Source organism: Sebastes fasciatus, chromosome 1, assembly GCF_043250625.1.
Source record: "Sebastes fasciatus isolate fSebFas1 chromosome 1, fSebFas1.pri, whole genome shotgun sequence".
In the NCBI taxonomy this organism is placed as follows: Eukaryota; Metazoa; Chordata; class Actinopteri; order Perciformes; family Sebastidae; genus Sebastes; species Sebastes fasciatus.
In genome coordinates, this window is record NC_133795.1 from 10,685,180 (window position 1) to 10,705,315 (window position 20,136).

General features: G+C 42.3%; 1 protein-coding gene across 1 annotated transcript; it reads left to right on the forward strand.

Moving 5' to 3' along the window:
• The first annotated feature begins 68 nt into the window (after window positions 1-68).
• kiaa1328 (KIAA1328 ortholog) lies at window positions 69-19,413 on the forward strand. The gene is made up of 12 exons (XM_074628058.1): window positions 69-189; window positions 663-698; window positions 1,722-1,963; window positions 2,118-2,218; window positions 2,404-2,519; window positions 8,364-8,488; window positions 10,546-10,895; window positions 12,079-12,297; window positions 12,521-12,616; window positions 12,778-12,869; window positions 13,117-13,225; window positions 19,031-19,413. The coding sequence occupies exons 1-12, from the start codon at window positions 135-137 to the stop codon at window positions 19,257-19,259; spliced, it is 1,770 nt and encodes a 589-aa protein (XP_074484159.1). The 5' UTR covers window positions 69-134; the 3' UTR covers window positions 19,260-19,413.
• Window positions 19,414-20,136: the final 723 nt, after the last annotated feature.

Here is a 20,136-nt window from a genome sequence, read left to right on the forward strand (position 1 = left end):
GACACATATTTCATCCAATAGAAATCCGCCTTTCCTACTGAGTAGCCAATCAGCTGTTGAGTTGAAAGAAAGGGGCGGGGCTACTATCTCTTAGCAACGCTTGGCTCCCTGGCAGTGGTGGCGGTTGATTCAACATGGCGGCAGCAGCGAATAGAAATGTAAACTCTGGGATATTCTGGATGAATGGCGGTAAGTTTACATTTACTAAACTATAATAGCGACCTTATCCATTCGTATATATCTTAATTAAAGTTATAAAAGTTTCTAAAGAGTGTCAGGTGTGTTACTTCTGTGTCAATGCTGTAAAGTTATGTCTGAGGAAGTGAGACAGCTAGCTTTAACTCACAGTTAAGGTTCATTTAATGTTAACTTATCTCTCTTTTAAGTTACTTTAACGTTGCTTATTTTATATAGAAACTTGGTGATAATAGTATTAATGCTTAACATAATACAAGAACCACCTGCAGTGCTGTTAACGTTAGTTAGAGAGCTTTTGTTTTGTTTCTTTACATGATTGCATTAAGGCAGCTAACCACATGTTTCCCCCCAAAAATATGATTATTGATTCAACAGTTAGCGTGAGGAAGCTCATGCTGTGTCAATCTTACCTTTGACTGGCCGTTAACTTCAGTGTCCGTCTTCTCTTTGTTGTTCACACACAGTGTCAGATGATGAACAGCCTTTGGTGTTTGTTCCTGGTGAGTGTCAGTGACATTTTTTTTCTGAATACAGAGTTAAATGCATCCAGGGAATGAAATTAGCACCTGCATGCCACCTGCCAAATAACAGGGTAAATGTTGGCTGTGGCAGATAAAACATTCAGATCACCTGCCACCATGGCAGACAGGTTTTCCTTATATTAAGAAATATTATTTTTAAAAAGCAATTCTAAAGCCTAAATTAAATATATGGTAACACTTCATTTTACAGGTCTGCAATTTCACTGTAATTAGTTGATAATTGGCAAGTAACCTCTTTGAAATTTCTTTGGAATTACTGCCAAATCACCCCAATATTTACCTCAAAATGTATCGAAAATTACTTTATTATAAACATTATTTAATAATTATATTCTGCTATTTCTCAATAACTGGTAATTAATTTAATACATTTCCAGGAAAAAGAATACAAAGTTAATTGATATGCTTTATTTCCATGTCTGCTGATAAATAGATAATAATTAGCAATGGTGAGATTTGTGCCTGATCAGAAGTGTCTTCTATTAGTTTTCCACCTCTGATGAAGAGCAGCCACTTCTCAAGCCTAAGGGCCCTGTTTTAATCATTAAATACTATTTTAGCATACAATCATTAAACAATGTTTATACTAAAGTAATTTCGATACATTTTGAGGTATATATTGGGGGTAATTTGGCAGTAATTCCAAAGAAATTTCAAATAGCTTACTTGCTAATTATCACCTGATTACCATGAAATTTGCAGGCCCTGTAAAATGAAGTGTTACCGAATATATTCATGGATTAAAGTTACATGATATGTTCCATAATTCTACAGTCTGGTACCACTGACTCAGTGTTTACAATTTTAAAGCGTTATACCTAGATTTCAGAAGTGGCAGACCAAAAAATTTAGTGGCCGGTAGAAATGTTCAGTGACCTGCCACAGTGGCAGGTGAGGAAAAATGTTACTTCCAGACCCTGTATGCAGCTCATGTACACATGGCATCCTCTTCTTCTTCTGTCTTCCCACAAACTGTCTCAGGAGTAGAAAAAGAGGGCAGCACCTGTACATCCAGCAAAAGAGGTACTAAGATGCGAGCCAGGCATGGCTCTGACTGCAAGAATGAGACCACACTAAAGAAAGGTGGCAAGAAACAGGGCCACTTACAGAGGGAGCGCTCTGGGGTTTATACCAAGGAAAAGGTGTCAGTCCATCACAGTGCTGCTGCAGCTACAGAGCACAGCCTTTCTCCAGCCTTGGGTACTTTCCTCTCCTCGACACAGGTAAACCATTGTTTTATCTAAGCAATTTTTCTTTTCCCTCCATGGATATACGATGAAATGGAAACATATGGATAGTCTGGATAGAAAACAAGGAAGGATGTATTGAGGATGATAGGAATTTCATTATTAGTTTCTGTTAATATTTTTTGCACAGGTAATCTCTGAGACCAGCAGAGCTAAGAGCCAGGTCTGTTTGAAGGACCTCTGTCCTGAAGATAAGCGCCGGATTGCAAACCTCATCGAAGAACTCGCCAGGTAGCCATCAGTATATGCTACTGTACCCAAGGGTAGTGATAAAGTTCATATGAATGGAACAATATAAAGTGATACCTGATTGAAATGTTTATATTTATACTCTTGTAGCTTTTCATCCCTTGTCACTCTTGGAATGCGTAATGTATTTCACCGATGCTGTAACACTGTTATTTCCTGTTTTCCAGAGTGAGCGAGGAGAAAGAAGAGTCGGTGCAGCGTCTGAAAGATGAACAGGAAAACTTTGAGGGCAAGATCCAGACGCTGGAGCAACAGAACCAGGTCATAGTACAGGAGAGGGAGAGTATCCTTTCAAAATAACTGAGCAAACAAAAACAGAGCAGTGAGTTTGTTGTATTTGTCATATTGTTTTTTCTAATGAAACGGTAGGGCATTTAATGTGCTGGTTCTTCTCACTAGTGTTTTTGAGTAATCTTCAGAGAACATTGCTGTGTTTAATGGTGTAAAATAGGCTGCATGGTGTGTTGATTGCTTTTTGGAGTGTGTGTGTGTGGTGTCTGTGCTACTACGGCTACTTCAAATTGTGGTGCACTGTTGTGAGGAAACCAGAGGTCCCTCAAGAATTCCAGTAGGGCTGCAACTAATGATTATTTTCATTGTCGATTAATTTGTTGATTATTTTCTCGATTAGTTCTTTGGTCTATAAAATGTCAGAAAATGGTGAAAAATGTCGATCAGCGTTTCCCAAACCCCAGGATGGCGTCCTCAAATGCCTTGTTTTGCTCACAACTCAAAGATATTCAGTTTACTGTCTTAGAGGAGTAAAGAAACCAGAAAATATTCACATATAAGAAGCTGAAATCAGAGAGCTTTGACTTTTGTTTTCCTTAAAAATGACTCAAACCGATTAATCGATTATCAAAATAGTTGGCGATTAATTTAATAGTTGACAACTAATCGATTAATTGTTGCAGAGTTGTAGAATTGTTACACAGTTGCATATTCCTAATATGTATTTAAAGTTCCTCAAATGATTTATTGAAGGCTATATGTTTCCATTGCTGTTTATGCTATTCCACAAGTTAGCCTGCAGGGGGCAGTGTTGTCTTAGGTAAAAGGCCATCTACAATCTTTGGCCAAAACCCTTCAGTTATATACAAAAGACAGAGAGATAGAGCAGATTCATTTGAATGATTTGATGCCTGCTGCAGATGCATTTTGCAAGTGCTTGTAGCTTATCCGCTGTTGTGTACAGAATCAATTTCAAGGTTGGAGCCGTGGCCCGAACCATCTAAATCATCTTATCATCCAAAGATGAATTTTGATATTTACTACTTTCACCACCATGTGTTTTTGTAACCCTCTCTGAATGTCGAACGTTAACTGTCGAATATCTCTCCTTGCAAAATGAGATCAGGTGGGTCACCAGCTGATTCCTGATTGTCTAGCATGAGGTTAGTGCTTCAAGTTACAGCGATAGTAGTGTGCTGTTTATTGCACCCCACAACCTGTCTACTGTCTTCATAACAATTCCGCTCAGGTCAAAGCAGAGCATGGCCAGCAGTCAATTTAGGTTAAAAACACTGCGAAATATGAAGAGTAATTGACCCCGCTGGTAAATTGCACGATTGGCAACGGCGGCGGGGAAAATTAGGAAAGCACAACTCAATTAAAGGCACTTTGGCTCGGAGACTTGGCATTTACACCAAACTTCTAAACTCCATTAAAAAGGTATTTGAGAGGAAAAAAAGTGTTCAGATCCAAGCACCTCAGGGGGGGATAACGCAGTCTTTTAAAGTGCATGCAGGAGTCATGAAGGCTCTTCTCTGGCAGAAGGTTCCGGCACTTCTCTGAAAGGTTAAGGAGACACCAAAGGCAAACACACTGAATGAGAGTCTTGTCAAGTCTAATTCCATTACGCCTCAGCTTATCTTATCTAACCAAGATTCAGGGTTGTCGGGGGCATAAAGCATGTAGGGCTATACCTTAGCCCCAAGCCACCGAGGATGAGAGGGAAAAAGTACCCTTGATATTTAGGGTGTTCGGCTGACATTTGGAACTGACCGGCACACAGCACTGAATTTGTGTTTCAGATACGAAGGACGGCTTTTGTACTTCAAGGCATGTTGGCATGGGCAGAAGTCAAGGTGGCGTTACTAACACGCTGCACTTGCTGTATCCCAAACAAGGCACAGCAGGCGCTAGAGCTAATGCCATTTATTGAGTTGAAACAATTGGAGGGAATCCTGAGGCCGTGGAGAGAGGGGAATATCAGCCCTGTTAGAATATGTCATTGAAAAATGCTTCATGTTGTGATAGAGGATTGCCAGAGATAAATCCAGTTTTACCTGACATTTACAATGTGGAAAGTGGGTGTGCTCATCAAGTGTGCTTTTTGTGATAAGCGTGCATCAGAAGATAGTTTTTGGAGATTTTTTAGGGCTTTGTTTTTTGGCAGATTAAGCCCATAACATTCCTTGATGTGGGCAGTGTCACGATCTTTATATCTTACCTTTGTTCCAGGAAAGAGTGATGTGGTTGAAGTGTGCTGTATAAGATGCATGGTATTTATTAGTAGGGGTGTAACGATAGAGCAATCTGGATCTATATATCAATTCAATGATCAACGATCCAATATCATTGAAGCAAAGGGAAAACATCGATACATATCATCATCTTTAAGATACGCCTTTATTTTGAAATTCCCATGGCACGTCTGTGTTGACAATTTCCATACATGCGCATCTCCTTCCTACATAGCGCAGTAATACAATTGCCAAATCATATTTTAGTTGTTATTTTGTGAGTTTATCTAAATGTAACTGATTGTGTTAAATGGACATATGATTTCATATTGATCACAGGCCCCTGAAATGAATCAAATCATATCGTGGCAGTGATATCAGCAAATATTGTATCATCGTCCAAAGAATCGATATAATATCGCATCGTGATGGAACTTGTGATTAACACTCCTATTTATTAGATGTGTGGAAAAAACAAATTAAATTCTAGTCTAGTCTAGTGTTTCTTTATTGAAGCTCTACCGTCTGACTATTGTGGACACAGCCAATAAATATGGTAAATGCTGTGACTAGTGGGACATTTTTGTGAGCCCTCCATTCTGCAGAGCTAAATAGTAGGAAAGTCTGTTTCAACGAAGAGGTTGTTTGAAATATATAAACACACTGAGACTGTGCTGCTGTCATTTGAGTTTAGTCTTGTAAACCAATGTCATTCCTAGAACTGGTGCCTTAGTTTAAGGTTTATATTATTGTTGACTTAATCAGTTTAATTGCTTAATTGAATATAATAAAATCAAATAGAACCAATCGTGGACTTAATGTGAAATTAATAATGCATAATGCATTGACTCTTTGCTAAAAGACTCTACCTTTATTGAGTTGTTGGCACACCTTTTACATGCATTATGTGGATATTTGGGGCTGCACGGTGGTGCAGTGGTTAGCACTGTCGCCTCACATCATGAGGGTCGAATCCGGCTTTGGGCCCTTCTGTGTGGAGTTTACATGTTCTCCCCGTGTTAGCGGTTCTCCCACAGCCCAAAGACATGCAGGTTGGGTTAATTGTTGACTCTCAATTGCCCGTAGGTGTGAATGTGAATGGTTGTCTGCCTCTATGCGTCAGCCCTGTAATAGTCTGGCGACCTGTCCAGGGTGTACCCCGCCTTCGCCCAATGTCAGCCCCCCCTGCGACCCTGAATAGGATAAGCGGTTACAGATAATGGATGAATGAATGTGGATATTTGGCTTTGTGAATTGTTGGCTTGTGCGTGGCAGGTGTGCAGTTGACATATTCCATAGACACAAGATAATTTATACAGCTGTCAGGTGTAATGATTCAGCGAGTCTGTGGCAACAAAACTGCTTTTACATTTTTGTTGTGATCACGGCAACAAAGAATAGTTGTTATGTTAAATTTATTTCAAAATAATTTTTAGCTGACGTTATTTATTGGTTTATTGTGTGACTCGCACTCATGCCTCATCTCCAGATTCAGTAGTATCGAAGCAGTTATGTAAACTGTCTTCTTCTATTAATTCCCCGTCATTGCCTCCTTACACACACATTCATACACATCAGTCTCCGCCCCCGTTTCTCTCACATTCCCGCTCAGGCTCAATCTGTTTGGCACAGTGTGCTAAAGCAGGCTTTAAAATATCCCCCCCTCCTGTGCAAATTTGTTCCACCTTGAAGTGGATTTCATTATTTCATTTGAGCCCCGGCCTGACAGGGAAGTGAATCATTTTGACAGGCCCCGTCTGAAGCCTCTTCAGCCCAAGCCCTTGATTCTGGGTATTTTTGGAGCAAGGGGGGAGGAGTAAGTCATTGTTGGCACTTTGCAGCTCTGATGTAAACCAGGGGCTTGCCGGGTGCTTGGCCCCCATTGGCTGACGTCCAAGGCTGTGGAGGAAGCATGTTTAGTGTGGCGACGGGCAGAGAGGTGGAATCTTATCAGTGTTGCTCCACTCGGTTCAGATTACCTAGCGCTCGCTGTCCGGTGACAGCGTCAGCCTGTCAGCGCATTAACATACGTTACCTCCATTCATGGCATTGGGACGCTATCATGCTGCAGTCCTTGTATTTTTGGTTTGTGGATCCCCACCATACCAGATTTGTATTCCTGTGCACAGCACTATATATTTGTGTCTATTGGGAAACATTTGTTTTAGGCATGAGAAATCATGTGGAAATAGTGTTTTATGCGAAATCTGGTGAAATATGAGCAGCATGCATTTTTCGACTCTCTATCTTGGCCTGAGGTGAGGTGGAGCTGTATAAGCATATTCAGTATCTCCCCTCCAAGACCCTTATTCATGCTGCATAAATAGACCTACCAGCACAGGTTTACATGATGTGATGTCCTTGTGATGTCCTCGTGATGTCCTCATAGCTTTCCATATACAACTACCTCCATGGACATTATCAGTGCGGCGGTAGAGGTAGTTAGACGGAGGGTTCAATCAAAATGTTTCCTCACATTTTCCTAATATTTATGGAAGCCTCTGCATTGCATTTGTCTGGTGTCTGGTCCTCAATTCAAAGCCGTCCCCGCTCTCTTCTCTTCCCCCTCTGTTTTCATTTCCACAGCCTGATTGAAGTCTTCTAACAACCAAAGTGTTTTCTTATGGAGTGTTCCGCCAACTATTCCTTCAATAAGACTCTACTTTGAACTTTGATTTTCTCTTAAAAATGGAGGCTTTTTTTTTTCTTTTTTCAAACGGATGCTGAGAAACTCATCAGCCGTGGGAGCAGGGCCTCCATCATAAAAAGATATGGCCTGGAGGAACACACTTTAAGGTCAGCTTGGGCGGGAGTGTGACTGTACTACTTCCTTTATTGTAGTGTTTGTGTGTGGGCTGTTTACAGTGCAGGTGGGGAATTTGTGCTCTCATGTCTCGCTGTGTTTGAGTGTGTGTGTGTGTGTGTGTGTGTGTACTAAGAAGTGAGAGTCAGACCGAGGGTTGGTTATTGCGAGTGTGTCTGCGTGTAGTCTCTCCATTCTCGTGCTCATTATCTTTGTATGTGCTGGTGTGGCGCGGTGCTGCCACTGTCATTAGTGGGCTCCTGAGGCGCAGCAGTAGTTCCACTCCAGATTAGTTTTCTTGTGTCTGCCAGCTCCCTGTCTGGCAGATAGCCTGGCACGGCACTGCCCAGCTCAGCTCAACACAGCTTGGCCCGACCCAGATGGTGAAAGCTCCGTGCCACAACAACAACTTTGATTTTGCTGGCCTCCTCTTCTCCCTCTCTGTTTTCAACTCTGCTGTTCACTCTACTTTTCTGGTCCAGTGTGTAATTGATCGCAGAAACAGGTTTAATTCAGATTGTCAATCTAAATCCAGCAGCTATCTTTTTTTTCCATTTAAGTTGCATAAGAGAACTTTTTCCTTACAAAAATGTCTGTTGTGCAGAAAGTTACTTTATCAGTAGAGCCAAACATTTAGAAGTCATGTAGACATAACTTAGTTCTGAGTTCTGAGATCTGAGTTTTCATTTTTACTCTGTAAAACTATTTCCTTGAAAATGTTTGGGAACATATTTAAGCCTGCACATACTTTTTCTCAGCTGAATCCAGGGGAACGTTTTAATGTTTTATGCTTAAGGTTCTTCTCTGATGTTTTCAGTTTACTTGTTGTTTGTTAGTTCCTTAACCCTTGGTCCTCCAGGCCTGCAGCAGCAGTACAGAGAGTGCCAGGAGCTGCTGGGGCTCTACCAACAATATCTTTCTCAACAACAGACAAAACTTAACCAGTCCATCGCCCAGCTCAGCCAGGCACCAGCCCATAGCAAGGTAAGGTATGGGATAGAGTTGGTGTGAAGTAGGTTGGCTACACAATTAATTGAATATTAATCTTGATCACATTTTGGGCTTCCCAAAATTAAAAGACCAGTGTGTAACAAGTAGGGGGATCTATTAGCATAAATAGAATAGAATATTAATAAGTGTGTATTCTTTAGCACCTGATAATAAGAATCGTTGTGTTTTTCTTTACCTTAGAATGAGCCGTTTATATCTACATAGGGAGCGGGTCCTCTTCACGGAGTCTGCCATGTTGCACCGCCATGTTTCTACAGTAGCCCAGAACGGACAAACCAAACTCTGTTGACTTTTCCTACTTGGTCTGGAGTCGATAACGTTACTCGCTCCCGTCGCCACCGCTCTCTCTCTCTCTCTTGCTTGACATATGCTTGGCATATGGTAGAAGTTTTAATCTGCAACCTCACTCGCTAGATACCACCAGATCCGACACACTGTTCCTTTAAATGAACATGATTGACTGCGGTATTGACGTTTAAAATGCGTGCTCGTTCATAGAAAACTCTGCTGCATATCAAATCAAGAACTTCCTAAACTAACAGCCAGCCACCAGTGGGTAAGCAACATGTTTTGGCTTGGGAGCTGTCGTGCCACTGCGCACACCTTGCAGCGGCGGCCTGTGAAAAACTTTCCTGAAGTGTTATTTTGATTGAAGATTTGTTAATTAGCAGGAAAGTAGCACAACGTGAACATGAAAGCAGTGCCCTGTTGATTTAATTTTCCGTAAAACGTTTTGGTACAATTTTATTTATATTTTGCTGCTAGGAGATGCACTGTGAATGAGGACCGGTCTTATTTTGATGCAATGATTTGTAGATTAGCAGGAATGTAGCACAACATGGAAGTGAACGCAGCGCTCTGTTTATTTAAATGTGAAAGTGCAATAAAAATATTTTGTCCCTAAAAATCAATGAATAATCGTGATTAGCATTTTGGCCATAATTGTGCAGCCCTAGTAGGTTGTAAATGTGTGTTGTGGCGAGGGCATCATGCGGTGTAACGTGATGGGCCTGCTCCTGTGTGAGCCATATTCAGAGAACACCCCTGTTTGCCATTCGTCAGGCATTCAGGCACAAAAACATCCAGTGGAAACACATGCAACAGCACATTGTCCCATGGCCAAGTGCCATAATAATGCATAACAAAGCACCACAGGAGTCCACTACAGTCGCCGGTTCGATATGACTACGACATAGTGAAAACTCTCTCAAGGTGACACTTGAGAAGCGAAGACGCCTCTCTGGCTTCAGCCCCTGTAAGAATAGATGAGTTGGCCAACCTCATTGTCCCGCGGTGGCTCTGAATAATGTGTGTTTGCCTGCTCTCTGACCCTCAGCAAATTAGTCACAGTCTCTTCCCCCAGTCACCTACAAGATGGACTTTCCTCCTTATGTTTATCTCATAATGTTCCTGACCTTGGCTTACCTGCCAGTTATGCCCAGTTGGAAATTGTCCTCTTAATCTTGTGGCCACTGTCCAGTTTACAGTTTTGAAGGATGATTTGCATTTGTGCTGCTATATAAAACTCGGCCCTACCCTAACACCATGTCTATAAAGCTGCAGAGTGAAAGCAGCAGCAGCAGCGCAGCTTGAGTCCTTCGTCAGTGTCTACACAGGATGTGTTCAGGCACAGTATTGCTGTGTACGTCACCCGAGTGTTGGCAGCGCTCAGAGCCCAGAACACAATCACTGTAGTTACGAGCGTAAAATGGAAGAAAGTAGACTCAAAGACTAAAAAAAAAAGCTTCGGGTCACCACATAAACCCACATAAAGTGAAAGTGATATGCGAGCTCTGGTGGAACAGCTCTCGCAAGCACATGGGGAAAGCTTTTACTGCACGTAAACATGAGTTAATTAGGTTGGTTAGTGACTCCTTATTCAGTATTGGTACATTTTGGTTTGTAGCCCAGCTCTACATTAGGGTTTTATGGAGCAGTCTAACGTTTTTGGCTGAAATACTCCATCAATTTTTCAGAGGCTTCCTAAATTGGCCAAAATGCATTCATTGTCCTCTTTGTTCTCCGTCCAGGTGCTCGGCAGCGAGGAAGCCCCCAGCAGAACATCTACTAGCAGAGCTAATGGCTCACTCTTTGATGGCTCATACCTCAGCCTCGCTGCTACCCGAGCACAACAGCCTCAAGTGCACAGGAGTGGTGGTGGAGGAAGAGGAGCAACACAAACCCGTAGCAACCATGCCCCTCTTTCCCGTGTTAGTGAGTTCAGTCCTATTGATGGGCCGATCAAACAGCATAGGACTCAGAAAAGGGAGAGCAGGGAGTCCCACCACAGACGTGAGCACTCCCAAGGCAGCGGTCAAGACAGCGGCTCTCATCTAGAGAACGGCCACCATGACGCCTTTAACCAGCATGAGTGTGAAAGGTACAGTAGTACTCTATACAGTCATGATCTATCGATCTATCATAACACATAATTACTTTAGTCTCCTGTAGTTTTCATCACATCGTGCATTTTATGTAGAGTTGGGCAATAATTCTTATTTTTATATCGTCCAGTCGTGGTTACCCGAGATCACCAACAGTCGATCCGATTGCCGCAATATCACAGCATCATGTTACGTTTAACACAATTTTCTTATCTTTAACATCACAATCCATATTATATCCGTAACTACTCTTATGAAGTGCAGAACAAAGTTTTGGTGAGCAGGCATATGGAGAACAGAGATGCGGGGTGTCAGATCCTTGGAAAAGAGACTGCAAACTGGTTTTGTAATTAAAGCAGCGGTAGGCGAGATTGGAGCAAACATGATTAAAAAAAGTTATTTTTATAAAAAGGTCGCTATATCCTCCAGTCAGAGCTGATCTGGAGTCTGCCGTCCAGCTGCCGTCTATGAGCAGCTGTCAATCACTCGCGAACTCTGATCAAACGATCAAACCAGGCAGCGCTGATCAAATATGAATCAATATTCTGTTACTGTAATGCCTATTTCTCGCCTCAAATGTTTTCAGAAACATCTGTTTAGCTGTAAAATGAGTGAGTTTGTGACCTGGCAGCCATGTTGAGATCTGTCGAGGAAATACCAAGCACCGCCCACCAGCCAGAGCACAGCCAATAGAAACGCTCAATAGAAAGGCTCTCTCTGAAATGACCTGTGATTGGCCAAAGTTTTTTTTTTTTTTTTTTTTTTTAAAGCCTGAAAACAGAAACCCATGAGGAGGTGCAGCAGTCTAGTTTTATCTCAGAACACTTGAATTACAAAATGCTGAAAGGTTAATGTGGAATTTTTGCAAAAACATTCGGCCTACTGAAGCTTTAAGGATTTAAAATTCACTCGTCACTCGTGCTGCGGACGGACATGTCGCTCCACCAGGAACATCTCTAAATTCACAGCAGGGTGCAGATTCTAGAGATTATTTTATAACATCTTAGTTCTGATAAGTTAAAATCGCCCTAATATCGGCGTAGAAAAAAACAAACGTCAACCATCCCTTCAATTCTCGATAGACGATCCAATCGCCAATTCACACAAGTCTATTATCAAGACACAAACAAGACGAATGTCAGGACATTAAGCTAATGAAATGTGTATTCACACACACAGGCTCCACAGTGGGAGTGCTGTTAGCTCAGAGGCCAACGAAGCCCTGACCAGGCCTCTGCTGGGTCACGAGGACTGGGAGGAGAAGAGGCACCAGCTGCTGATGCAGAAGATGCAGTTGGAGACGGAGAGAGAGAGGCTGCAGGCACGGCTGGCTGAGCAGGAGGAGAGGCTCAACAGACAGAATCAGCAGCTACGTCAGTCGCGCCTCGAGTACAGCAGGTAGAATACAGACGCCAAAGAGAAATGAACCGTATCTGGTAACATTGCTAGCTAAGATTTGGAGGAACAAGTTGATAGTTACTTCTAGTAGTTAGTTGCTAGATACATAGTTACGTCTATCCAAGAAGTAACTATATATCCATGCTTAGTCCCTTTTTTGTGTGTCCTGTTACTACAGACTGGCACAATCTCAGTCCATTTTCTTCTCCTATATTCTTGTTAGGTTTCAAGAAGCTACTCAATCTGATCCCAGCAGCTCAAACACTAGAAATGGAGATCCACAGCCGGAGGGTCCCTCCCACCAAGATTTACCCCCCAGGTAAACCGGTAGACAGGAAGACAGACACTCAAACAGCAAATACTTCAGTAGGATATGTGCAAACTGTCTCTCACTGTCTCACACACACACACCTTACACACACATACTCAAGTCACATACACAAAAGCTAACTTATACTGTATATTGTCTGTGGTCTACAGTGTGTGTGAAGATGCGGAGGTACATCCTGCAGGACAGAGCTTGCATCAAAAACACCCACAAACTGTACCCACTCCTCTGGAGAATGGCATTGGTAAGCTTGTATTTTCAATTAATCACAATTATGTGCTTAACACAGAGGAACATCCCTGGCTCAAAACATAGCACACTCAGCCCTGTCAAGAGTTGGCTTTTCTTCAAACAGTATTTATTTTAGTACATTCGTATGCATGCAAAACTTGGATAAAGAAATGTACGTATATCATCATGGTAATTTTTTTAAATGTCTTGCCTGCGTTGCTCTAAGCTTCTAATATAACACTCCTATCTTCTCTCAACAGAGGCCTCAGTGCGGTCCAGAAAGGACATGGCCACATCTCCTGCTAAGTCCCCTACAAGCCTGAGTAAGCCCACCTCAGTGTCTGTGATCCAGAAGACCCCTGAAGCCAGGTAACACATCTTTACTGGACGTCAATGAAACATTTAATAAAGATTTACCATGTATTCTAATAGAGGTCGAGCGATAATGGATTTTTAAAGGCCGATATAATAACGATAGTTTGGAGCAGGTAGAGCTGATAGCTGATTAATCGGCTGATATCTTCTTTACATCTGCAGCAGCCTAGTCGGCTACTGTTGCATACGCCGTATTTATTAAACCATTTTTTTGTCACTCTGAATTAATTATTAGTAAAAGAAATACCCTGGAGTGTGATTTGGTGGATTACATCGTTGGAAAATGTTCTATTTATTTACAATAGGCGATGTGCTGTTCTGTGGCCTATGACTGGCCAGGATTACTTCTGTTGTTTGTGCATATTCCCAGGGTAAGGAGGATCCTAAAATGTGCGATGTTACTTCATGAATGGATAGTTTAATGGCTGGATTATTTGGTCCAAAGCGATTAATCGGTCTACCTTCAAATTCTAATATTCTTTAGGTAAGTGAAGCATTAGTTATTATGCTGGATAAGCAGTAGGACCATAGCTAACTTAGTTAGCCAAAAGAGTAGATTGCTCTTTGAACAACAATGAAAAACAGCACAGTTAAGCACTTGAAGGATCGCGGCAGCACTTTGTCCTGTGTTAGTTTGAAATTCTGAATAGAGCTGTTTTCTACCAGAGGAAAGTCTGAGTGAGCTTCTCTGTGGCCAGGCTGCTCCTGTCTTGTGGGGCACATTGCGAAGATTATTTGCAGGCTGTCTGGCTGCAGTATTTTATTTGTTCTCTCTGACCTCTTAAGGCAATTGATGGTTTTTCCTCTTGTTGTGAAGAAATACTAACAGTCATGAAACGCATAAATATAGTGCAGGTATAAAATTTGAATCTCTGAGCTTTCCCTGGGCTTGCAGTTGCTGCAGTGTTGGAGGCTAAATGATGTATTTTCTTAGTCTAGCTAACTTTTCGAGCTGTGAGAGGCTAAATGAAGCTTTTTACCGGGCTAGCTAGCGCTGTGGCCGGCCTGTCAGGAGACATGCTGCGTTCCATTAGTCGGCCTAGCGGGGACCCTGCAGCAGGTGTAATTGAACAGACTTCTGGATGCACACACTGCCCTCCCTTCTCTCTCTCTGCCACAGTAATGAGACAGAGAAAGCACGAGTGAGGGAGAGATGTTAAAAGTCTGTTTGAGGGTGAGTGAGGGGTGAGGGCATTGGATAAAGTGAGAAATGGGAATCGGGGGGAAAGTTGGAGCAGGTGTAGATGGATAGAAATGGAAATGGTGAGAAAGACGTAAGAAGGGAGAGGAGTTTTGAGCACAGGGATGAATCACTTAGTGCAATCATCAGACTTTCCTAAAAAGGAAAGGACATTCATTACCTTTTTTCTTGCACCCTTTACACTGAATGGTAATTAACCTGACTGTGTCATCTTACAGTGTGTGTGTGCAAAAATATCAGGTGCCGAGAAGCAATTTGTAACTGCTGCAGACCTTTATTTTTAGAAAATTGTTATTCCTGAAGTTGATCCAATTTGTTCTTGCATAATGTCAGATTTCCTTTCGTGAAAGTGGTGGATAATAGGAGATACGGTAACCGTGAGACACAGCTCCCCCCCACCTCCGTGTCCTAAAGGACAAATCTTCAAAACAGCTCAAAGTTTTCAACTTCCGATGAGTAACTCTTAAACAAAGCAGTGCGCGGTCCAAGTTGAACTGCGAGCTCCGGCAGATGCCCATTAATTCCAGCAGGGGACCAGGGCCATCAGATCTTATTACCATCCATTTACACCTTCCAAAGCCTATTAAAATTGTTGGACTCTTTTCTACACACAGTGTTTTTTTTATTTTTTTTTACAGCCAGTAATGAGGAAGTCTGATACCTTTTGTGGTTTGCTTGCAACATGTTTATTTCATGTGCATCTCTTAAGATATTTGTAATCCTTTGGCAATTCACTGATTTGAATTAGACATGTCTTTTTCTTATTTGGTATCTAAAATAATATCTACATAATTTATTGTTATAAAAGAAAAGAAAAGGGAGCTACATGTTATATTAGTTGCTTTTAATCTCATCAACATTGCATGCTACTTCCATCATATGAAATAAACTGCTGTCTGTATGTAATAAACAATATAAATACTCTACTGTGGTAGGCTAATAAGCAAGATCAAAGTAGTAAAGAAAAGTCTATCCTACTGTAAGATATGCCATGTTACCTGAACCCCCCTCTTTTGCTCGGCAACAACATCTAATCTCAACATCTAATCTTAACCAATTCAATCTTGATGTGCAAATTGCAAGACGAAGCCGGGGTTAACATTAAGTGACCTCCTTAATCCTTTCATGAATCCTGTGCTAGTTAGTAATGAGACAGTTCCAGCGCACCCCGCCCATCTCATCTCCATCCTTCCTTCCATTGCCCGCCTGCTATTGATTGGTCGGGAAATTGACATGCGGGATATACGCAGCGGCCATTATAGGTTTTTTATCTTACTGTTTGGACTGCAAATGAAAAGGGGCGCCGGGGCGAGACGGCTATCTTTAATGAAAGAGAGGAGCCAAATAAGCAGTGAAAGTTACGAGTGGAAAGGAGGCGGTGGGGAGCGTAGGCATGCGGAGGAGTTTTGTGGAAATTTTATCTGGCCTTGCAGAGCTAGAAAAGAGACAAACAGTATTGGTCCGCTGGGAGAATGAAGCCCAAAGGTTTTTTATTACACTAAGAAAGGTAGGTATGGCTCTATATGAGGACAAAGGAGAGAATGAATTTGTTACCACTGTTTGTTTCAGAGTAGTTATGATAATACCTTTTTGATTTTTATATACAGTGTTCCCATGCATCCTGGAAAAACTGGAAAATAGTTGACCAAAAATTGAGAGGAAAAGTAAAATGTCCTGGAAAATTATTTCAACATTCTCCTATTTTCTTTTAGCTGAGAGTAAACTACTACTAGGCTATCTCTCAGAGCAGAACTCCCCAAAACATAATAACATGCCATCTGAAAAAGCTAAGTTATATTCAGGAGCGTATTAACGTTCAAATGTTTGTTTATGGACGAGAGTATTGTGAATAGGCTGCTCTCGGTTATGTTGTGGAAACGCTGTGTACACACCCCCAAGTCACGTTACATGGTAGCAACAGCAGGTTGGATGACATCACATAACGTTGCTTTCTTCCTAACTTGTTTTAAAACGGTTGACAAATGTTAAAATGGTCAGCATGTTTGGTTCAGTCGCTGAAGTTTACGCAGAATTTCTGAGCACGTAAGAGATGATTTCATAGATACGTTATAGCCATAGACTGCATGTCTTTTAAGAGGAACATATTAGTGAATGGCGCGATACCTGTCTGTCACACCAGCTAGATCATCACTGAAAATGTCCTGGAAAAGTCCTGGAAAATTATTTCCGTTTGTCATTGAAGAGTCAATAAAATATCGTCAGAATCATCTTTCTGCAGATATGTTATACTCCCTAATGGTACATGTCCACAGGGGCGTTTTTATCGCGAGGGATCGCCTCACTTCCCAGCATTGGACGCTTGATGGGCTGCCACTAGACGCAAAGCACTCAGCATCTGATTGGACGAACGCTTTCCCTCGTGGGCTGCTGCTCCCAGCTTTCAAACCACAACCAACATGGTGGCTCGTCTGCAATTCTCTTCTCTTATATCATGAAAGTAGTTAATAGTAGTAAAACATTTTATGCGAGAAATAAGCCATGCAGTTGCTGAATTGGTCTTTATTTTGGATCGACAAGGCTTAGTTTAAAGGTTTCTCAGGAGTTTCCAGAGGTGCAGAGTTGTGCTGGACGCCCCTGATTTGTATATAGTAGCCTATACCTCAACTTTATGCAAATGAGTAGCGGCCAACGTGACGCCCCTTTTCTCGAATCGCGCCGCCACCCTACCAGAATGCATTTCACGGATGCTTACATAGACAATGAATGGGAAGCGTGGAAAGCACGAAGGCTGTGGACATGTACCATAAGGCTTCTTTCTGTTCGGGCACATATAAGATTTAAGTATTTAACAGTACTTAAATGTTGATAGTGTCTCTAGATGCTGTCAAAATGACCCAAAATCCCAGGCCAAAGCTTTTTTTAAATTATTTTTACAATGACAGAAACTTCCTGCTACTCTTGTCCGTGCATTTTTCTGTATGCATGTAGCAGTAAAATAGATTTGCCAGGACTCCTTTGGGGGATATTAATATCGAGCAGCAATTCACAACTTTACCTCACACAAACTGGAGCCAAGAAATGAAGTTCTTTGTTGCACTGTATACCCCCTCTGAAAATCCATTGGCATTCTCTCTAGCCCTCGTGCAATCTCTGTGCCACCTCCTCCCCTCACCCCACCCGCTGCCATTCCTCCCCCATTCCTGCCCAAACTGTACCCCTACCCCCCGCGCTCCCCTTGTTATAGATTGTGACCGCCGGTAAGTGATGCATTATTCATTACCGACATGTCGTTTGTTGATGGATGGCTGTTTGAGAGCCCTGTCCGTTAAATAAATCAACAAATAAAAATGCAAATTCTCACATTTCGAGAGAAGGAACCCAGCCAAAGTCCCTCCCCCACATTCCCTTTCTGCCTTCCTCTCTATCCACAAAGCTGCACTCGCTTCCAGTCTCTCTCTTACAAACACTCACCCTCGCTCTCTCTCTCTCTCTCTTTCTCTCCCCTTTGCTGTTGACAGGCAGGAGCCCAAATGAGGAAGACAGATTTACTTACTTGAGCTTCAGTCTCTTTTTTCATCAGTTATCATCCCTCAGCCGACTTTACCCCTCATTCACTTTCTCTCCCTCACGCTCAAACATGTGCATACATTAGCTCATGTTGCTAAAGCACAAAATATAGCCCTTTAAAGCTTTCCAGCGACTGATGTGTGCTGCCTCAAGTTAGTGTGAAAACACGACAAATCAAGGTCCGCAGATACGTGTGGAGGAACACAAATGATTGGAAGCTCCACCGGCGTGTCTGTCTGCTGACCACCCGCATGCATATCAACAAGTACACGCCAAAGATCGCCCTTACCTGGGAGAGCTGTGTGCGGAGCCGCGCGATGCAAATCGATGCAGCTTTAAACGAGCAGAGAATTATGTTAGCAACATCAGTGGAGCGTGCTTTAAAGAATTCATGTTTTGTATCTGGAATGGCGTTGTTCGACTGTGTATACACTGAATAATTTATCAAGCCAGCCAGACTGAGGGATTGAATCTCTATTAGCTTAATCTCCCCTGTTTTGGTTTATTTATTTCACTGCACACTCCCTCATTTCTATTCCAGGGGAGAAAGCACCGGGGTCCTCTCCCTCTTTTTCCTCTCGCACCTGCAAGAAAGTGTGTTTTTCTGCTGGGACGCCCCAGTGGTTTTGACTTGTTAACGTTGCTTGTTAGGGTTCAGCAGACGCTTCGGCAAGAAAGATTTTGTTAACATGTCGAAGAGAGATTTGCTTTCTTATGGTCTGTGTTAACAAGTGAAAGGTGAATGACAAATATTTTTGTACAAGCGTCGGGGCTCCGAGTCGACGTTGGCCTTGTGCATGTCTGATGTCGGTCCCTTGGCTTACACCCTCTCTGCTTAACATTGAGGGCACGTACTGTAACTGGCGCTCTTTGTGTGCATTTCTCTGTTACAATGAAACAGCGCGAGGATACTCATTTACAACACTGCCTGTCCACAGGGCCCCACTGGGTTCTGTATTATAAATGTAGCCGTTGCCAATTCAACCTTTTGAAACGAGCTGAGGTCACATGTGGAAAACTGAATTGAATGAAACAACAAAAACCTCCCAAAATGTTTCTTATTTTTCCAGGTTGGACTTTTCTCTGGTTGAGATATTGGATGTCTTTAGTCCCATCTCTGCGCCTGAGCTAAGCAAGCTGTCCACTCGAAGACCCAAAACGTCGCAACGTAGGCCGGGCCTCACTGTCCCTAAACCGGTGGGCAGAACCCTGCTAACCCCTGCTGGGTCGTATCCTCAGAGCGGCCGGCAGGACCTAGAAGAAAGCCAAATACTGGAGGATATTTTCTTCATTTGCTGACAAAGAAGAAAATGTGTTCAGTCTCTTGATATTCACCAGTTTGGTGTTGACTTTTTTTTTTCTAACACGTTTAATTCTAAATCAGAATGATCATGATGTTGCAGATTGTACTCGTCATGCTGTGGTTTTAATACAAATAAACAAATATTTATTCAGAATTGGTTATGCTTCTAGTTTGTAATTGATATGTTATGTTGTCACTGCGGGAAAACTGTTTACCGCTGAGCTACGCCGATTATCTCTGAGGACATTGGCAGCATTAAAAGTGCAGTGTGTAGGATTTAGGGGCATCTAGCAGTGAGGTTACAGAGTGCAACCAACTGAATACCCCTCCCTTTCCAAGTGTGTCGGAGAACTACGGCGGTAACGTTAGAGACAGTTCAGGAAGGAGACGGTGCACTGGGAGTCATTTTCCTGTAACTGTGTCACAGGGGTTTCTCCACTGCCCCGCCCCTTTAGGAGACTAGCGACATGTCCTGAGTCTATTAACGCCAATGAGAGAAGTGAACATGAACACAGATTATGACTGATTCTTTTGCTCCATAGTCACTAAAGTAAATATTGGACCCATTTTTCACAAGCCACAGATCTTCAGAACATTCTGACACCAAAATGTCATTTTTCAGACGGACAAATCAGGAGAAAATTAACTTTGTTCGAGACCTTTCACTATCTCGGCAACACACTCTTGCAAGATCTGGCAACCAACCTTTGCTAACGCCCTAGTGAACTATGAGCTGTGTAAATATTGAATGTTAACAAAGGAAAATACGAATAAATTATGCAAATATAACCCAATCTGCTTCCATCCATTGACACGAAGTTCACCCACTTTCCAAACGAGGATGGGGGGGAGAGGCGAACACGTCATGACCAC

Excerpts from the sequence above, each read along its gene's own strand:
- kiaa1328 (XM_074628058.1), top strand. The coding sequence starts at position 135 with ATGGCGGCAGCAGCGAATAGAAATGTAAACTCTGGGATATTCTGGATG. Across the intron at positions 190-662 it reads GATATTCTGGATGAATGGCG|TGTCAGATGATGAACAGCCT; the intron begins GTAAGTTTACAT and ends GTTCACACACAG. Across the intron at positions 12,617-12,777 it reads CACCAAGATTTACCCCCCAG|TGTGTGTGAAGATGCGGAGG; the intron begins GTAAACCGGTAG and ends TGTGGTCTACAG.